Source organism: Scatophagus argus, chromosome 3, assembly GCF_020382885.2.
Source record: "Scatophagus argus isolate fScaArg1 chromosome 3, fScaArg1.pri, whole genome shotgun sequence".
Classification (NCBI taxonomy): Eukaryota; Metazoa; Chordata; class Actinopteri; family Scatophagidae; genus Scatophagus; species Scatophagus argus.
The window spans coordinates 594,340-613,096 of record NC_058495.1 but is presented as its reverse complement, the minus strand read 5'-3'; the positions used below and the strand labels follow the sequence as shown (position 1 = coordinate 613,096).

General features: G+C 40.6%; 1 protein-coding gene across 6 annotated transcripts in view; it reads left to right on the top strand.

Annotated features, from left to right (window-relative positions):
• The window catches only part of fhit (fragile histidine triad diadenosine triphosphatase), a 232,453-nt gene that overhangs the window by 178,942 nt on the left and 34,754 nt on the right, over window positions 1–18,757 (top strand). For all 6 annotated transcript variants that reach the window (XM_046379966.1, XM_046379948.1, XM_046379956.1 and 3 more), the window contains exon 5: window positions 15,481–15,626. In XM_046379966.1, the coding sequence (XP_046235922.1) occupies window positions 15,481–15,626 (146 nt within the window). The remainder of the gene's footprint in view (window positions 1–15,480; window positions 15,627–18,757) is intronic.

The following is an 18,757-nucleotide window of genomic DNA, read 5'->3' as shown; positions in this document are numbered from 1 at the left end:
TAGCGTAATCATTCCATTACAGTGTTGGGTTATTGACTGACAAGCGTGATCACTGAAGAGGACGGAAATGGAACAAGAGTGAAGCAGAATAGCTCCATAAAGTATGGCTGTAATTCGTAGGATATACGGTTGCTGGAACAGAGCAATGTAGCTGACAGCAACATTAAATCACAGATCAAACAGTGACTGTATGTGTGTTTGCCTTGGGATATGGTTTATACCCAGAATGAACTGTGGCAGGTAACACAACAGGACCTATACCATGATTAAATGCTTCAGAAACTGAAAAAAAATTAAAGGAAAATAAAATTCAATGCATACGGTCAGTGTAATATTAATACAAAATATTTGAGGGAATATTTAAATATATAACTTCCATTTCAATCCAGATCACAGTCTCACATATATCATCTGCTATCACTGATCCCAGATCTGTGCTATGTGCTGACTTTACTTTCACACACATTCTGTTGTCATCAAAAATTACATGTCTTCATGTGAGTTTTCTGGAGGGAATACGGAGTAGCATTTGCATAATGTCAAGCACTGTATCTCCTTCTTATATGCTTTTTTTATCCTCTGCTTTTGTCTGCATTTCAGACAGGGTGATATTTCTATCATAAATCATGAATGCAGCAGAGCCCCTGAAAATATGCCCTCCAGCAGAGGGGCTGTGTATTTATAACAGAGACACATAACAACATGTTTGCTTGCCCTTGTGTTCAACTAAAGGTTCTCCTCATATCGTAGATCACATATAATATGGCTGTAGGCACTTGGGAGCTAAACAACTTTGACCCCCCAGTCCGTAATATTTTGCCAAAGTGTCAATTTAACCTGATTGATTGTACAGATTCAATTAGATTTTAGTCTCCTGAAGTGGGACATGGTGTCAGTTGCTGCTCATGATCAGCTAGATTCCCTTGTGTTGTTTGTTGCCTGCTTCTGGAGTCATGGTTGGGGGTGTGTTTTAGGGCCACAAAACATTAACTCCACCTAATTAATATCCAAAAGTTCACAGTGTTATTCTAGACATGGAACATTTATATTTCCATTTCACTGGAAGGAATTCCATTGTGGAAAAAAGAAATCATGGTTTTGGTCAATAGATCTTGGTTCTGCATGGGAATTAAACCCCAGTCTCCTGTGGGACTGTGTACTGTGTCTGGCCCATCCACCCATCACCTTTATTTCTTAATCACTGTTACTTACAACTTGTGCATTTTGGTTAAGCTATGTAATTATAAAATCAACACACTTGTTTTACTCAAAATCATAAGTTTCCTAAATCCAACCAAGCATATTTTGTGCCTAAACTTAACCAAGCATTTTTAGAGCCTAAACCTTATCAAAATACAAATGTTTAAGAATGAAATTTATGTCACGTAAATTCCATTCTGGGCAGCACAGTGGTGCAGTGGTAAGCACTGTCGCCTCTGGGCCCTTCTATGTGGAGTTTGCATGTTCTCCCTGTGCCTGCGTGGGTTTTCTCCGGGTACTCCGGCTTCCTCCCACAATCCCAAAGACATGCATGTCAGGTTAATTGGCTACTCTACATTGGCCCTAGGTGTGAGTGTGTGTTTGTCTATCTTTGTGTGTCGGCCCTGCGATTGACTGGCTTCCAGTCTAGGGTGTACCCTGCCTCTCGCCCGTAGTTAGCTGGAACAGGCTCCAGCTCCCCCGCGAACCTGACGAATAAATATAGAAAATGGATGGATGGATAAATTCCATTCTTATTGGTACAGTGTTGCCAGCAACAGAAATACCTCACTTCAGATGTGGCCTATATACATTTCCCCAGATTACACCCAATTGAACAGTCCTCAAAAAAGTGTAAAAAGTGTCAAATGGTAAATCTTGTAAATAAAAGTTCTTAAAATTGTCATCGCTTCATATTATCATAGAAAGGCTCTTTCTGCCAATCACTGCAAATCATTCTTAAGTTTATTCAAGGCTGGTGGCTGCTGCTTTAGTTTTCCTGAGCCTTACTTTTTCTCATTCATCGACAACACACCTTCCTATTCGCTGGTGCCTTTACTGTGTCTGCTTCATGGAGAACTGACTGGGAATCAGGTAGGAGAAGGGATGATATGCAGTAACAGGACTCCCACTGGGTGTCATGCCTGGTTTTTTGGTTATGCTTTGTTTTGATAGTCCACGTTCCATGTTTGTCTCCCATGTGTTTTTCATGTTTTAAGTTCAGGTTTATCTCACGTTTTGGTTCTCTGTCTTTTGGTTTTTGAGTCCTTGTGTCATGTTCCATGTGTGTCTTGTGCTTCCATGTATTATGTTCAAGGTTTTTGTCATGTCCTGTTTTATTTTGAAAAGCGTCACTTCCCCTGTGTGCCCAGTTTCCATGTAACTTTGCTTTTGGTTTTCCTGATTACTTGCCCCCTCCTGATGTGTGTCACTTGTGTCTCGTTGTCTTGTCTATTTAGTCCTTGTCTTCCCAGCCACTGTTGTCAGAGCGTTAGCGTCTATTCGTGAATGTCCGTTGTGTCATGCCAGGAGCTCTTTGTGGTTTTTCTTCCATGTCATGCCAGGAACTTTCATTTTTGCCTTGCCTTGCCCTGTCTTGCCATGTCAGGAGTTATTTTGCCACAGTCTGCTTAAGTTTTGAAATCACAGTAAGTGAGTTTCTTTTTGAGTTTGCTTTCTAAAATAAAGACTATTGGTTTTCGGACCTCCACCTCGCCTTGCCTGCCTTTTTCACTCTGCATCGGGGCTCAGCTCTTTTCTGCGTCAGCGACGCCGACAATTCCTGACACTGGGCTTGAGCAAAGGACATTGCCATTATACGGTCAGCATTTTAGCGTAAGTGAAATCCATGTCAGACATGGGAAGGTCCACGTGGCTTGTTGGCGGGTAAGCAAACAGTTAACCAGTACACCTTCTACAGTTTTTAGATAGACTGAGAGTGTAGTCGAGAAATCAGTAGCCTCATTAGGCTGTAGTTGGCATGGGCTTACTAATGTGTACTCACCTGGCTCTGGTGTGCTGGTGATGAATCAAGTGTACTTGCAAACCCATCTGCATTTTGACCAACAACACCTGGTTAGTCACCTGTTCTAGGTGAAACAATTTAGTGAAAAAAATTACAACAACAAATGAACAAGGAGTGCCCAGTCTTTTGATTAATTTGATCCACTCCATCTCCATTTAACTGTTTGTCAGACTGAAGACTGATGCATCTGTTTCAATTAGATAATATTGCATGTTACAAAAAACATATTTTTGTCATCAGCTTTATAAGCGACTGAGCACACCAATTATAATTTGCTGTACTTTTTCATATATCATAATTATATGGGTCTGCTGTGTCAAGCATACAAACACACTGATTATTGTGCATCATACTTATTTTGCGTGCCTAATGTGCAAAGCATGTGAGCACACCTGTTATTTACTACATTAATTTGTTTTATTTATTATCAACACACTACTAGTCCTGCAGTGTTGGCAGCAGATATACGAAAAATACATAAAAGCATGTGGATAATTCATCAGAAATAGTGTGCTGTTTTGGTAATGATAACTTTTTTTTTTTTTTTTTTGCAAAACTTCCCAAAAAAAATCCCATAAAGAATATGGGAATATGGGAAATTTTGTTCCGAAACTTATTAGTTTTTCCAACATCATGTTTCTGTTAAACAATTTCTTATTAAAATGGGGGGAGGGGAATTTTGCATCTACAACTTTTTTGTATACTGCTAGGTAGCTAGCTGGCTATGTAGATGGCTATGCTGGCCAGGTGGGAAGATGAGAAAGCCTGATAACTGACTTCAAAATGGAAAGACCCAAATGCAGACATGGACACGGGGTGTTAAATAAATAAGGGGGATTTTAATAAACTTACTCAGAGAGAAGTGAAGCAAGCAGGGCAACACAAAGGACTAAAAGCCGCAGGAAGTCCAGGTAATAAAGTCCACAGAAATAATCATCCAAATGAAAGCAAGACAGAGACAGCAAAGTAATCCATAGGATGAAAAAAGAAGCAACATTGATAAACCCTGGAAACATGCAGAATCAAGATGCAGAAAACAGAGAGAAGATACACTACAACTTCCATAAACAATGGAAAATAGACACAGGTGAAATCAATCAGGGTGGGGTAGGCAATCAAAATTGGAAGGAAAGCAGACAAAGACAGGAAATGAATATCTAGACAAGACACAAAGGAGAAAACTGCAAAATAAAACAGGAAACAAACTAACTAACAAACTGAAACTCCAAACTGACATTGTCAGCAAGCACATCTCAATAAGCTCAAATGTGGGCAGTAATTGATAAGCCTGAAAAACAAGGCAAGGGTTGGATTACTGTAATTTGAATCTTAAAATACACACAAAGTAAAATGTAGTGCAGCTTATCAATGTGGCTGGATCCCAACATGTAAAAAAGAAAAGAAAAAATCCATCCATCCATCCATTATTCTGTGCACCCTATGAACACCTTGGACAAGTTGCCAGTTTATCACAGGGCTGACATAGAGAGACAAACAAACCATTCATTCTCACATTCACACTTACAGACAATTTAGCCTAATCTGCATGTCATTCATATATTCTCCAAAACATATAAACATGTCCATCCATCCATCCATTTTCTATACCGCTTATCCGTCAGGGTCGCGGGGGAGCTGGAGCCTATCCCAGCTGACTACGGGCGAGAGGCGGGGTACACCCTGGACTGGACGCCAGTCAATCGCAGGGCCAACACACAAAGACAGACAACCACACACTCACACTCACACCTAGGGGCAATTTAGAGTAGCCAGTTAACCTAATGTGCATGTTTTTGGTATTGTGGGAGGAAGCCGGAGTACCCGGAGAAAACCCACGCAGGCACAGGGAGAACATGCAAACTCCACATAGAAGGGCCCAGACCGGGATTCGAACCTGGAACCCTCTTGCTATGAGGCGACAGTGCTAACCACTGCACCACCGTGCCGCCCATAAACATGTCCTTTGCATTAATATATTGTTATTTCACTGTGTAATTAATTGCATGGTCAAGATGTTTTTATTGTCATTACAACCATGTGTGAGCAATGAAGCAATATTCCTCTAGGATGCTACATAGTGTTACATAAAGAGAGTACACCTAGTGAGTATAAAAATAAAAAAACTTGCAGAGTCTGGTTGTGAGAGTGCAAATGCTCTGGTACCTTCTTCCAGATGGCAGGAGGTTGAAGAGTGTGTGTGCTGGGTGTGGTGTCATCCACAATACCGTTGGCTTTGTGGATGCGTGGTATGGTGTAAATGTCTGTGATGGAGGTGCAAGAGACTCCAATGATCCTCTCAGCTGTCTTTTCTATCTGCTGCAGAGAACTGCAGTCCAGGAACGTGCAATTCCCAAACCAGGCAGTGATGCAGCTACTGAAGACACTTTTGATAGTTCCTCTGTAAAAAGCAGTCAGAATGGGGGGTTCAACAATTTTCTGTGGGATCTATAAAATTCTTATCTTATCTGAAATTGAACTAAAATCTATGAACAGTATTCACACATAAGTGTCTTTATTGTCCAGGTAGGAAAGGGCCAGATGGAAGGCGGGGGCATTGGTATCGTCTGTGAAGCGGCGGGGCCAATACATGAACTGCAAGCAGTCCAGTAAGACTGTCAGCAGGGTCTTGATATGCGTCTTGACGTGCTACTCAAAGTACTTCATTATGATGGGTGTGAGTGCGATGGGACAGTAGTCATTGAGGCAGAACACTGGAGACTTTTTTTTTTGGTATGGAGGACGCGGCTTGGTACACATGAAAACAAAGCCACAGAACTCCTTCATCATGGACATCTAGGTAATATTGCAATGGTGACAGACAGACACAGATCAAGCACAAAATTAAACTTATTTCTTTCTCAGTGTCTCAACATGACTGAAAGCCGGACAATAAAGGCTTCATTATTTTACAAAAAGTAAATCGTAAGCTTTTATTACAAAAAATGTGAGCTTAATCTACTTGATTTTCGTACCATTTAAAGAAAGAAAGAAACCCTTTGATATTTATTGTGTGTAGATGAATGCCCATGGCAGTCGCTGTGTCATTTTCCAAGGCATGATTGGGTGATGGGAGCTGTTTTAGGGCAGCTGTAATCAGGCAGGAAGAGCCACTTGTGCCAGTAACAGTAATGGATCTCTTTGTTTTGGCTGTCCAAGATTTGCAACTGCCAAGGGAAAGGCCATTTTGATTAATTTAAGAGCCTGCTGCCTTCATCATAGTGTGTGAGAGATGGTGAGAAAGAGAGACAGAGAGAGAAAGAGTATGTGTGAATTTGTGGTTCTGTCATTCTCTTCATTCTTATTTATTATAGAAACTGAGCTTCTTTTCAAAGCAAGGAAAGGCTTTATCTCAGTTTTGTTTCTGTGACATGCAAAGTTATGAGACATTTATTACAAGATGTTACTCAGACTGTGAATATCAGAATATTGCTTCTTAAAGGAAAACTGCACCTATTTCACATTAATGGTCAACAGTATAGTGGAAAGTACCTTTAAAAATAGCTTTATAAGGTTTATGCTGGCTCTGAAGGAGCTTTGTCAAGAAAATAAACCGTGTGATGATGTGTTGTTGAGGACCATTTACTGCACTATGTCAACTTATAATAACTGATAAGATGGAGTTTGGTCCATTACTCTGTGGAATTTGGCAAACAAACTGTGGTTGTGAGTGTGGGGCATGTGTTTTATATCTGCTTTATCCAGTTCACATGCCTGGGTTGGCTGATCCCCCCCAAAGCCTGTGTGAGACAGAGCAAAAGGTTGCAACATACAACTATTATTATAACGTGCTTACAAACCTCTGTAATCCTGTCACTCTTACTCCATGCATTGAAAAGAGTTCAGGGTGATTGGTGGCAGTCTTGTGGTTGGGTCCCTGAATTTTTCTGTGGGAAAATATGTGATTGCAATAGGAGAAGAGCATTACCCAATTACCCATAAATTCCAGTACAGGACTATGCCTATACCGATACCTAATTAGGGTTACAATATTGTAACCTTTGGTTATAAGCTTTTGGTTTTATAGTAAAACCAGAAATTTTAGCTTTGGAAATGACAAGAGTTGAACAACTGATAAGACATCCCGACAAATAGGTAGTACACGATGTATTGCATTGCATTGTTGTTCTATTGTTGTTCCACAGCGCATGCTGGATTTTGCATTTCAACTTTGTTTTGGTGGCCTCTCTGCCATAACTCAGTGTTTTCCACTGAGCTTTGATGGAATGTTATCACCATCTTCATTACTTGTTTGTTTTGTAAGGTCAACATTTCCAACACAGTGGTATACCTGTTTTCATCAAAGATGAACTCACACAAAGATTCAGAATTGTAAAAGTTATGCAGTCTGTAGCCATGATCTGCCAAGCAATTAGAAAGATAGACGATTGTCTGTCAGGACAGCAGCTGCTCCATATTAGGGCTTCATGTTAAAACAATACCTGGTCTCACAATCAGGTTATCAGATATCAAATTATGCCATATTTTACTGTTTTTGTGAGATTGTGCACTCTTGTGGCGCCCATGCCACAGAAGCATAAACTTATCAATGCAAATGTTTGTTTTTTCTGATTCATTTTACACAGAATTTGGATACAAGGTTATCTAAGATAGGGCAGACTTTGTATAGCCTGTTAGTACCATTGACTGGCCTTACTTCTTTATGACTGAAGTGAATAAGATCTCAAAAAAAAATCTTGTTAAAGTATGGAGGTACGAACTTTTCATGTGCATTTCAAGTTTAGGCTTATGAATGAGGAAAAAAGTCCTAGCAAGATTTTCATCTAAACATGCATGAATTCTAGCATGTGGTGAAGCACCATTCTCATCTTTAATACAATGGTCAGCATACATGTTGATCTAATCAACAATGTTCTGAATCAGTTCAATGAACAACTGTTCAACCTGTTAACAATAACATGTATGAGTAGATTATGAAAAATTAATAGTGTGTTGAATGTGCGTTTGCAACTTTGCAACAGATGATATCAAATACCACCTGTGTCAAACATTTATTAGAGCTCCACAAATACACATTTGAAACAACTGTGTTAGCGTGGTCACTCCACACACCCTCTGGCTTCTCAGTGTCACCTCATCAGGATTTGAGGATGATGAAAGGGACACCTTAACTCTCTAAACTCTGTGCCTGAAATAATGCGGTAAAATATCAGAATGAAGTGGGTAATATTATGTGCACAAAATGATACACACATTAGAAGTAAGATATCATCAAACTAAATAAAACACTATCTAAATGACCATAAATTGTCTTATCTCTTGTACCTCTGGTGGGTGGGAATGAAGATACAGATCTGAACCTCAAATCTCTTTACTTGAGCCCTAGCATGAACCCTAGTAGTACCCTAGCATGAACTATCTGGATTATCCACAGGTTGATAACTGGGTGCCCTTCATCTTTTTCCATGTCTTCTTTGTCCAAGTCTCATTGTACATGTAATGTAGTATGTAGTGTAATATGTCAAGTAATGATGAACACTGGACTGTCAGAGTCCAAATCCATCAACAGCTCCAGGATTTTCATCAATGTACACCTCTTTTCAGGGGCTGACAGAGATTTACATTACTAAGAGATGCACTGATTTCTTCAGCTCAACACAATGTTTGCAGTTTTCTGTCTTCTCCCCTTTCTGTTTCTGATGGAGCTTCTTCTGTGTTTGTTTCTGTGTTTTATTTTTGGACATGGAAGTGCTGTACTTACAAGACCAGCACCCACTATAGTATAACAGGGAAAACAAAAAAACTTTTCTTTATCAGTGGTCTTAAAGATTTAAGGAAACTAAAGCTAGTAAACATGGTATTTGAATTTGTGGGGTTCATTTGTGTTGATTTCATATAGAGTTAACCCTAATCTGACCCTTACCCTAACTGTTATTCATCTGATGTACTGGTGCAATGATAATTTTGTGAAATTTTGAGGGGACAGGACAGGACTTCATTGTGTTCTTCCTTGAGATAAACAACAATGAGACAGACCAATTTAAGCTATATAAAGTCACCTGTCTCCTATATAAAGTTACTTTATGTCAGCATTAGCAGTATTGCTCCCTCAGTTCAGAGAGAAAGCTAAAGATAAAACAGCAGAGAATGGAGATCGAGTAATGCACCTCCACTTCTATGATAAATAGACATATAACATAGGTCAGTTATTCTCAACCAGTGGCAGTGGTACTGTCAGATGGTTAGACTAAAATTCTTCTCTTTTTTTGCCAGTGTTAACTAACTAACACTTCCCTCAGATACAATGACATAAAATGAGTTAGTTTTTGGAAAAAACAAAAAAAAATCAAAAAACGTCCTCAGCATGGTGTGAGAAAATATGACTATAAATACATTAAATCTGGATTCATAACAGCAGGCAATGTTACTGAGCCAAGCGCAGTGTGTTGAATGTGGTGAAATCCCGTGGTGGGCATGGTCATGTTATATGCTATATTTGTTTGTATTTCCCATATTTTATTGTAAGTGTATCATGCACTGTGGGATTCAGTCCTGGTCTTAATTTTGTCTTGGTCCTGGTCTCAACTTGGTCTCAAATCTGAAAAGTCATGGTCTTTTCTCGGCCTTGATACAGTTAGTTATAACTTGGTCTCTGCTTAGGTGTCCTTGACTACAACATTAGCAATGGCAGTAGAGTCTGTCATCACCACACTTGTCAGATGTGGGATGTCTCCCACATCTGGTCATTTTCCAGTGTGAACAGCCCTCACTATCAAACAACACTAGAATTAGTATGAAATGGAGAATTGGTGTGATACATGTGAGACAGAGAAGAGGAGGTAAGCCACTGAAAGGGGTGTGTAAAAATTAAATTGGGGATGTGATGGGCACAGGGACAGATGTTTTCCCTCAAAGAAATGATTGCATTTGCAATGTAAAACCAATCTGCCTTGTTCTTATTACATGCACTACAACCTCAGGAGTGAATCAGACAAAAGCAGTCAAATAACTGTTGTGACAAATAATAATGGGAAATGAGCAGACGGTTTTGTCGCTATATGGAAATGGGGAAATGGTTGGCCTCTTCGATCTCATCCTTGAAATCCCCTGACTGGAGCGCTGGGCTGGAGAAGCTGTTCAGTGCTGAAGATGAAATTGGCTCAGGCAGAGACATATGGAAAGCTCTCCTCTCTTATACAACTCTCAACTCTCTCTGTATATATACAACAGTTGTGGAGATGAAGTCATACCCCCCGGTGTGTGTGTGTGTGTATGTACATATTGAAAGGTGTGTATTGGCATATAATGAAAGGACTGAGATATTGGCGCCTTTTGATAAGTTTCTTTGTTGATTAGGCTGAGATTACGAATAGAATATCAGGTTTGTGTATAGTCCGTTTCCTTTGGGTTTTAGGTTACAGGCGGAGATGACAAAAGCTTTTCTGGGGTCCTACAGCCCAGTGTGTTCTGAATGTTCTTTGAATAATCATTCAGTGGTGATTTATCTTCGTTGTCAATTGCATATCATTTAGCATAAAGTAATATTGTTCACAGTGATTGGCAACAAGTCTGCATACCTGAACAATCAAGTAGCACGTTTGCCAGTATCCTTTAAAATGACCCATATAACTTTTCAAAAATTAATCGTGGTCACTGATCTGTTACCTGAGGTGGTTAAGATTTAGTACAGTTAGGGATAACAGACCTTCTAGATTAAACAAACCACAACTGTCACAGTGAATATTCGTCCAAAATTGAAAATTAAGTCATTGTCTGCTCTGCCCGTGCTGATGGAAAGTCTGGTAAACCTTCTTGTTTCTTATTTTCCAAAACATTTCTGGAGATTCACAGTAAATCTGCATCTCTGTAAGAGCTAATGAAGCTTGGAACTTGTTTTAGAACTGCAAAAACAAACAAACACAAAAAACTAGCAAAAAACAAACAAACAGAAAAAAACCCCAACATAATCCAAGTCTCTGGAAGCTGCAAGATCATTAAATAACTTGGAAAAGTTGTCATTTAAACCCCTTTTTAAGGGTGTAGTCATCACTATAACTGCTAAGTGAAAACATCAAGGTTCACCCTCGTTGAGGTAGGTGCACAAGCTTGTGTACTTTTCACATACTTTTAGTACTTTTCAAACAAATAAGAAAATTTCAGACAGGGTATGCGGTGAAAATAATATCTTGTCAAATCGATTTGGGATCTTGGGGTTTGGGAGGCTTGGAAAGCTGTACAAAGTCTTTTTTTAAGTTCCAGAAATGGCTGATTTTTTTTTCTGGATGAATTTTAAATGCCCAACCATCTACCCTGACCTCTTTGCTGAAAGCAGATTTATATTAGAAGCATAATTTGTCTTCAACCATTGTCCAGTGACAGGGTCTTCCATTATAGATAGAGTCTGTTTGCTAGTTCACATGACTAATAATTGTATGTTTTGGATCTTGGTTGTACTCTGACTGAGAATAAAAGCAAATGGAAAAATATAAAGTAAATTTTCATAGTTCTCCTTAACCTTAAATTCCCCTTAACATATCTATATCTATATCTCTATATATAGATATAGATATATATAGATATATTAAATTTGTCAATTTTCTTTATTTTTTGGTTAAGAGCAACAGAGGAGATGTTAGGTCTATGCCTCTCTGTACACATAGCACACAGGCCATACAGTAGTAGATAACCTCTTAAGATTAATGTCTTTGTCAAGAAACATTTTTCATCTAGCTTGCAACACAAAGTAAACAATCTTGGTCTATGTACACTCAAGTGCTGGTTTGCCTCATCTTTCATATGGACAAGCTTCATCACGATAGTGGCACAGAGAAGAGAAAGATATCAGCTCATGTGACATCTGATTTCTTCCCAGTGTGAGACACACATTCACACACATACAGAGAGAAAAAATGAGCAAACCGATCATTTGTATCTCTGTTTGTGGCTCTTGAGATGAATGGCTCCCAGGCGATGCCACTGTGGCATGAAATGCTAAGAAGTAATGATCTTCTCACAACAGGATGCTGTTCCATGAGAGGGGAATCAATCCGTTATCCCTTTGGATGAGCTTTATTTTATATGATTCTTTAATACGAGTTTATACATAATCTGCCTGAATATTTTGATGGGCAGCAGGGTGTCAGTTAATTTCTGATAATACAAAGCTACTATGTAGTTCCAGGGAAACTGTTCTTCACCTTTCTAAATGAATGTGATGGCTGCAGGCTCCTCCACAATAGAAATAAATTACTAAAATAAATAAATTAAATTAATTGATCATCTTACATTCACTATTCAACTCACTACTTCCGGCTGCTGCTGACAGTACACATGGACTTTCATCCTATAGCGAAAATCTTGAGATTGATTTGGGGATAATGACACAGCTTTATAGCTAGACGGTCTTGTTGTTAAACATGCTGTCTGTTCGTCAACTGTACGTGTTAAGAGTCAGGAATTAATGGACTCTGCAGCCTCCGTGTCTTTCATTAATTGCTGATAATGGACATGGTGTCGGACATTATCCTTTATATAATTTAGACTTGCCAGTAACACCCACACTAGAACCACACTTTCCATAAAGTCAGGGATTCCCCTCATCTACCAGACATCTTCAGTCCACCTACTTCCCATCTCCCATCTAAATGAGCAATTTGGAAGAAAATCCCATCAGCTGACCTTACCACTCAATCTGCTCGGGAAGAGAAATGGGAGTCCAAGGCTGATGTCTGTCCATCCAACAGGTCCCCATCCTGTATCAAGCAAAGTTATCTGCAAATTTGATAATGGTGTTCATTCTATGGATTGGTGGGCAGTTGTGTGTGTAAAGGTGATGGTAAAATTTAAGAAGGACAGATTTCAGGTTTGCTTGATTAAAGTTTCCAGCTAACCAGCAATCTTAGAATGAAACCAGGTCTCAGTGATGACCATTACCAAGCAATTCTGCACTTCCTTTTGTGCCATGAAGATCAGCTCCAGTTGCTCATCTTATTGCCCAGTGATCTGACGTTTGTGAGGTAGATGCTGGGCAGTGTGAGCTTAAATGGAGCTTGCCTTAGCCTGGTTTGCACGCCGGCTTGGCAGCCTCAGTCCTGTCTCTTTTTCCTGCTCTTCCCCCTGCATCACCCACTCATTACAGTAATCCATGGGGACCCTGCTGGATGAATAAACTCCCTGGGGATCTGATCATGTTGAAAAGTCTTGATAATATCAGGTACATCAGGTTTTAGGGGTTTGGTTTGGCTCCTTGGCCTTTGACGTTATGTCAAAAACATTGTGGTGCTACTGAAGTAAGCATGTTGACCAGCTAGCCCTGCCCCAACCTGTCTTATAATACCAGAAAACAGTAATGCACCTCCTGAATTCAAATTTCTCTTTTTTTATGAACTGAGTTGTCGAATCATTGTGAAGCACAGTTCATGTAAATGAGATATAAATGAAATATAACTCAATGAAATATCTTAGTTTGTCTTTTCTCTATCACCTCTGATTTATTTGAAATAAATCCAGAGTTCACCAATTAAGATGTGAAAATAAATGGCTCTACATATAATTTGTAGATGTCCAACCCTCTCACTGTCACTATGCCACGTCATGTCTGTCTTCCTGTTCCCACTGCTATGTCAGTGATAGTAATCATTGGAGATGCTATAAATCTTTCAAGGGCTAAGATAACTACAGCAAACAAGATAATGAGCTGTAGTTGAGTGTTATTCTAATTAATAAAATATATTCTGTTGAAGACTGTTCTGAGACTAAGACAGTTCTTGTTAGAATTCTAGCAGCAGCATTCTGAATGAGCTGCAGTTGACTCAGCCTTTTTGAGAAGACCACACAAAAGTCTGTAACAATAATCCACTGCTGGAGACGAAGGTATGAGTGAGTTGCTGTAGTTCTTAGTCTTGCTATGTTTGAGATGATAAAATGCTGATTTAGTTATGGCCTTGATGTGGCTGCTGAAGCTCAAATCTGAGTTAATTAAGATGCCCAAATGACCTCAAGCTGAAAAATGACTTCTTCCCTTCTTGCTGCAAAAAACAGTAGTTTCTGTTTTGTCTCTGCTTAACTGATGGAAGTTCCATCAAGTGTTCCAAGAATTGTATTCTGGAGGACACCACATGTAATGGTGGTAAGCTTTGATTTGTGATCACCAAAAACAACATAGCCCCTCCCTTCAATATATAACGTGAACTACCTGAAGACTGTACGTGATTATCCCATTGTTAAGTTTTAGAAAGAAATCCTGGTGTAAACAGGATTCCAAAGCAGACCAAAACCAAGGTGAGTTTTAACTGTCTTTATGAAAGACTCAAGTTTTTTTTTTTTTTAACTACGTACAATTCCAGGGGAGTTGAGTAACTAACAGTTTCTTAAACTAACTACATCCCAAGTCCAGGTGGCAAGTGCTAGCGGGCAAGCAGCAGAGTCCAGAAAATGACAGGAAAACTAACCAAACCAAACCAACCAAAAAACACGAACCAAGCAGAGTCAGGGGGTCAAAGCTGGGCAGAGTCTGAGGCACGAACCTGAACAGAGACAAGAGTTAGATCCAGAGAAATATCTCCACTGAGATTAATCTCAGAAACAGGTCTGATAACAATAACATAAGCTGATGGTATAATCTGGCGAAGGCAGAGGAGAGAGACCGTCTTTAAATATACTGAGCTGAGAGTGGAGCTGATAGCAGGTAATGCTGAACAGGTGCACAGGACAACAGGAAAACCCTGCCCAGCTTTGCTCTAGATTGGTCCGTGAAGGAGGTCAGACGAACACAGAGAGAGGAGAAAACACAAACAAATCTACAGTAGCGTGATTTTAACCAACCAAAACCAATGTTTTACCTACGTCAGTACTGGCACATACTGAAAAATATTGTGAAAAATTAATTGTGGAAGAGATGGACAGAATCAGAAGAGTACAGATGTGAAAAAGAGGGCTCCTCAATATTACGCACTATGGTGACTTCAAATGGGATGTGTTTTTGAGAAATTCCATAAGATGGAGCTGGTATTTGGAGCCAGCGTTGGGGTGTTATCTAAATCATGAATTGTATCGATCTTGTGTTTTGTGCTTAAGAGCTGTGATGCACACCACTGTCTTTAATGATGAAACCTTCTGATGTTGGTTTGCTCTGTCACTGACTCCTTGTTACTCAGCTTGATATTAGTCATTCAGAGTTTATGAAAGTGTCCATTTTTGCAAACTGAACCAATTAAAAAGGAAGTTTATAATGCCTGATGGTGCAGTAAATGCACAGAACAGAGTATATTGTAACCTGTCATAGCTGCAGAATGCACATAGTTTGAGCATGGTGAAGCAGAGAGTGCATAGTATAATGCAGTAAGACTCACTATAATGTATAAGAAATTAGACAGATAGATAGATACGTTCAATAGTTTTCAGTAGAAATTCAAAAGTTTCAGATGGTGTAGGAAATTATTAAACTGTGAATTCTGTCTTTGGGTGATAAATATTTGAATGTGTCTTCAGAATATAATTCCTTAACAAAAATTGTCTAGATGTGTTGGTCTGCCCTCTGAGACCAGTAGAGCGTTTTCGGGATCTTCAGCCAGATGAGGTGGCAGATTTATTCCACACCACTCAGAGAGTCGCCAACCTGGTGGAGAAGCACTTTCATGCCACTTCTCTGACTATTGCCATCCAGGTAAGACCCATACTTAGGAATGGTTCATACATACTGTAGCATCAGTTAAGTCACAGTAGGAGCTCATCTCTGAAATGTTAAATTAAACTGTGATGAAATCTTCACAAAGCAATTCAAATAACAAAATTTTTAAATAGGACTAGGAAGAAAACAAAAAACAAAAACGGATTCTGGGGTTTGAACTTTGAATGCAAATTTCATAGTTTAAATGAAAAGGAGGAACAAAATATGTTTCAGTTGAATCTAAAGAAATGTTAAGGGAAATAGGACTGAGGAGATCAAACATCAGTGTTCTCAAAAAATACAGTGTCTATACAAGTATTCACACCCTTGGATGCTTTCCCCTTTTACTGCTTTTATAAATGGAGTCATAGTCAATATAATTTTGACTTTTTTTTTTATTAAAAAAAATTACAATAGAAAAAATCTCCAACTCCAACAATAATTAAAAATATATGATGTACAATGAGTAATTGCATAAATACTTACCCTCTTCAACATGACTAACCTAACTCAGCAGAGGTCCAGCCAGTTGGTGCTAGTAGTCTAACAGTTAGTGAAATGGAGATCACCTGAGTGCAGTGAATGTGTCTTAAATGATTGCATCAAGACACTTGTGTCAGGAAGGTCCAGTCAGTATTTCATACAGTTAAGTTTCAGCAGGTGTGATGGGAGAGACTACATACAACAACCGTTGCCCAGATTCTACACCAGTCAAAGGAGAGAAAACTACTGTTGAAGAAAGCTCATATTAAATGTCAAGTAAAGTTTTCCCAAAATGCATGTGGGAGACTCTGAGGTCACCTGGAAGTCTGATTAGAGCAAAATGGAGGTTTTTGGCCCCCACACTAGACACTATGTGCGGCAGACACCAAACACTGCACATTACCCAAATACACCATTCCCACCGTGAAGCATGTTGGTGGCAACATCATGCTGTGGGAATGCTTAGCAGCAGGCCCTGGGGTGCTTGTAAAGGTAAAGAATCAAATGAATGAAACAAAATATAGGGAAATACTGGATGACAATCTGATTCAGCGTGCAAGAGAACTACAACTTGAGAGAAGATTTATTTTCCAGGAAGACAGGGATACCCCAGGGATACAGTGCAAGCCACACAGAAATAGTTAATAAACATCTAGATGAATGTGGCTGAGTCAAACCCCAGATTTCTGTGCAACAGAGAATTTGTGGCTAGTCAAAAAAATAAAAAAGCTAGTTTATCTTAACTGTGATCCCATTTATAAAAGCAATTAAGGGAGAAAACATCCAAGAGGGTTAACGCTTTTTATAGGCACTGTCAGTTGTTTATGTTCAAAGCAACCACAAGAATTAATGTCAGCACTGTATGTTTCTGCATGTATATGTTGAAACTTCACATTTGGTACGTTAAACCTGTCAAGTGTAAGTTTAAACACAGTGCTGTCAAAGCACTGTGTTTAAGGTCTGGTTAGGTTAAAAAAAAAAAAAAAAACACACAAAAAAAAAAACACTTGCTTACGATAAGAAAAATATTGTCAGGTTTGGACGGCGTCGCTGACGCAGAAAAGTACTGAACCCCGATGCAGAGTCAAAAGGAGGCGGCAAGCAGGCGTGGTGGAGGTCCAAAAACAAATGTCTTTTAATTAATTAGAACAAAAACCAACTAAAAAGCTCACTCTTACCGTGGCATGGCATGGCATGGCATGGCATGGCATGGCATGGCATGGCAAGGCAAGGCAAGGCAAGGCAAAAACAACAAAACGTTCCTGGCATGGCATGCGGAAGAAATGCAGACGCTCTGACAATGGTGGCCCGGGAAGACAAGGACTAAATAGACAAGACAACGAGACACAGGTGACACACATCAGGAGGGAAAAAGCAATCAGGAAAACTAAAGCAAAGCTACATGAAAACAGGACACACAGGGGAAGAGACACTTTCAAAATAAAACAGGACATGACAAAAACCTTGAACATAATACATGGAAGCACAAGACAAACATGGAACATGGCACATGGACAGAAATCAAAAGACAAGGCATATCAAAAACCCAGGGATGACAGAACCCCTCCCTTAAGGAACAGATCCCAGATGTTCCTAAAAACAAAAAGGCAGTTCAAAAACCAGGCTGGGCGGGAGGAGGGGGACCAGGAAGGAGGGAAAAACCAAAGGGCATGAAATCAAGAAAAACAAAGTCAGTGCTTCAGTCCTGGTGTAGGGCATTGGCCCAACCTGAAATCTTGGGCGGGCGGCCCCAGTTCAACACCCAGGTGGGACTTGTCGCGTCAGGGGGTCTGCCCAAATGCTGGGCCAGGACACAATGTGAGGCCTCAGGCGGTCTGCCTGAATGCTGGGTCAGGGCCAACGGCCGAACAAAGAACCGCCTCTGTGGCGGCCCGACGAGGCATGGAGACCTGAGGGGATGTGAAGATCTGGTGACCTGACGTGGAAACCTGACGAGACGTGAAGACTTGGTGACCTGACGTGGAGACTTGGCGGCAAGACGTGGTGACCTGACGAGACGTGGAGACTTGACGGCAAGACGTGGTGACCTGACGAGACGTCGAGACTTGGTGACCTGACGTGGTGACCTGACGAGACGTCGAGACTTGGCGAGACGTGGAGACCTGACGAGACGTGAAGATCTGGTGAGACGAGGCGTGAAGGCAGACAGACCCAGACCCGGAACAGTGGGCTGCGGTCCATCAGCCGAAGCATGGAACCCTGGCGTAGCTTGGGGTGCTGGCGGACCCAGACCTGGAACAGTGGGCTGCGGTCCATCAGCCGAAGCATGGAACCCTGGCGTAGCTTGGAGTGCTGGCGGACCCAGACCTGGAACAGTGGGCTGCGGTCCATCAGCCGAAGCATGGAGCCCTGGCGTAGCGTGGGGTGCTGGCGGACCCAGCCCTGGAACAGTGGGCTGCGGTCCATCAGCCGAAGCATGGAGCCCTGGCGTAGCGTGGGGTGCTGGCGGACCCAGATCTGAAACAGTGAGCTGCGGCCCCTCAGCTGGAACGTGAAACTCTGGCGTAGCTTGGGAAGCTGGCGGACCCAGACCTGGAACGGTGAGCTGCGGCCCCTCAGCTGGAACGTGGGACTCTGGCGTAGCCTTGGGAGCTGGCGGGCCCAGCCCTGGAGCAGTAGGCTGC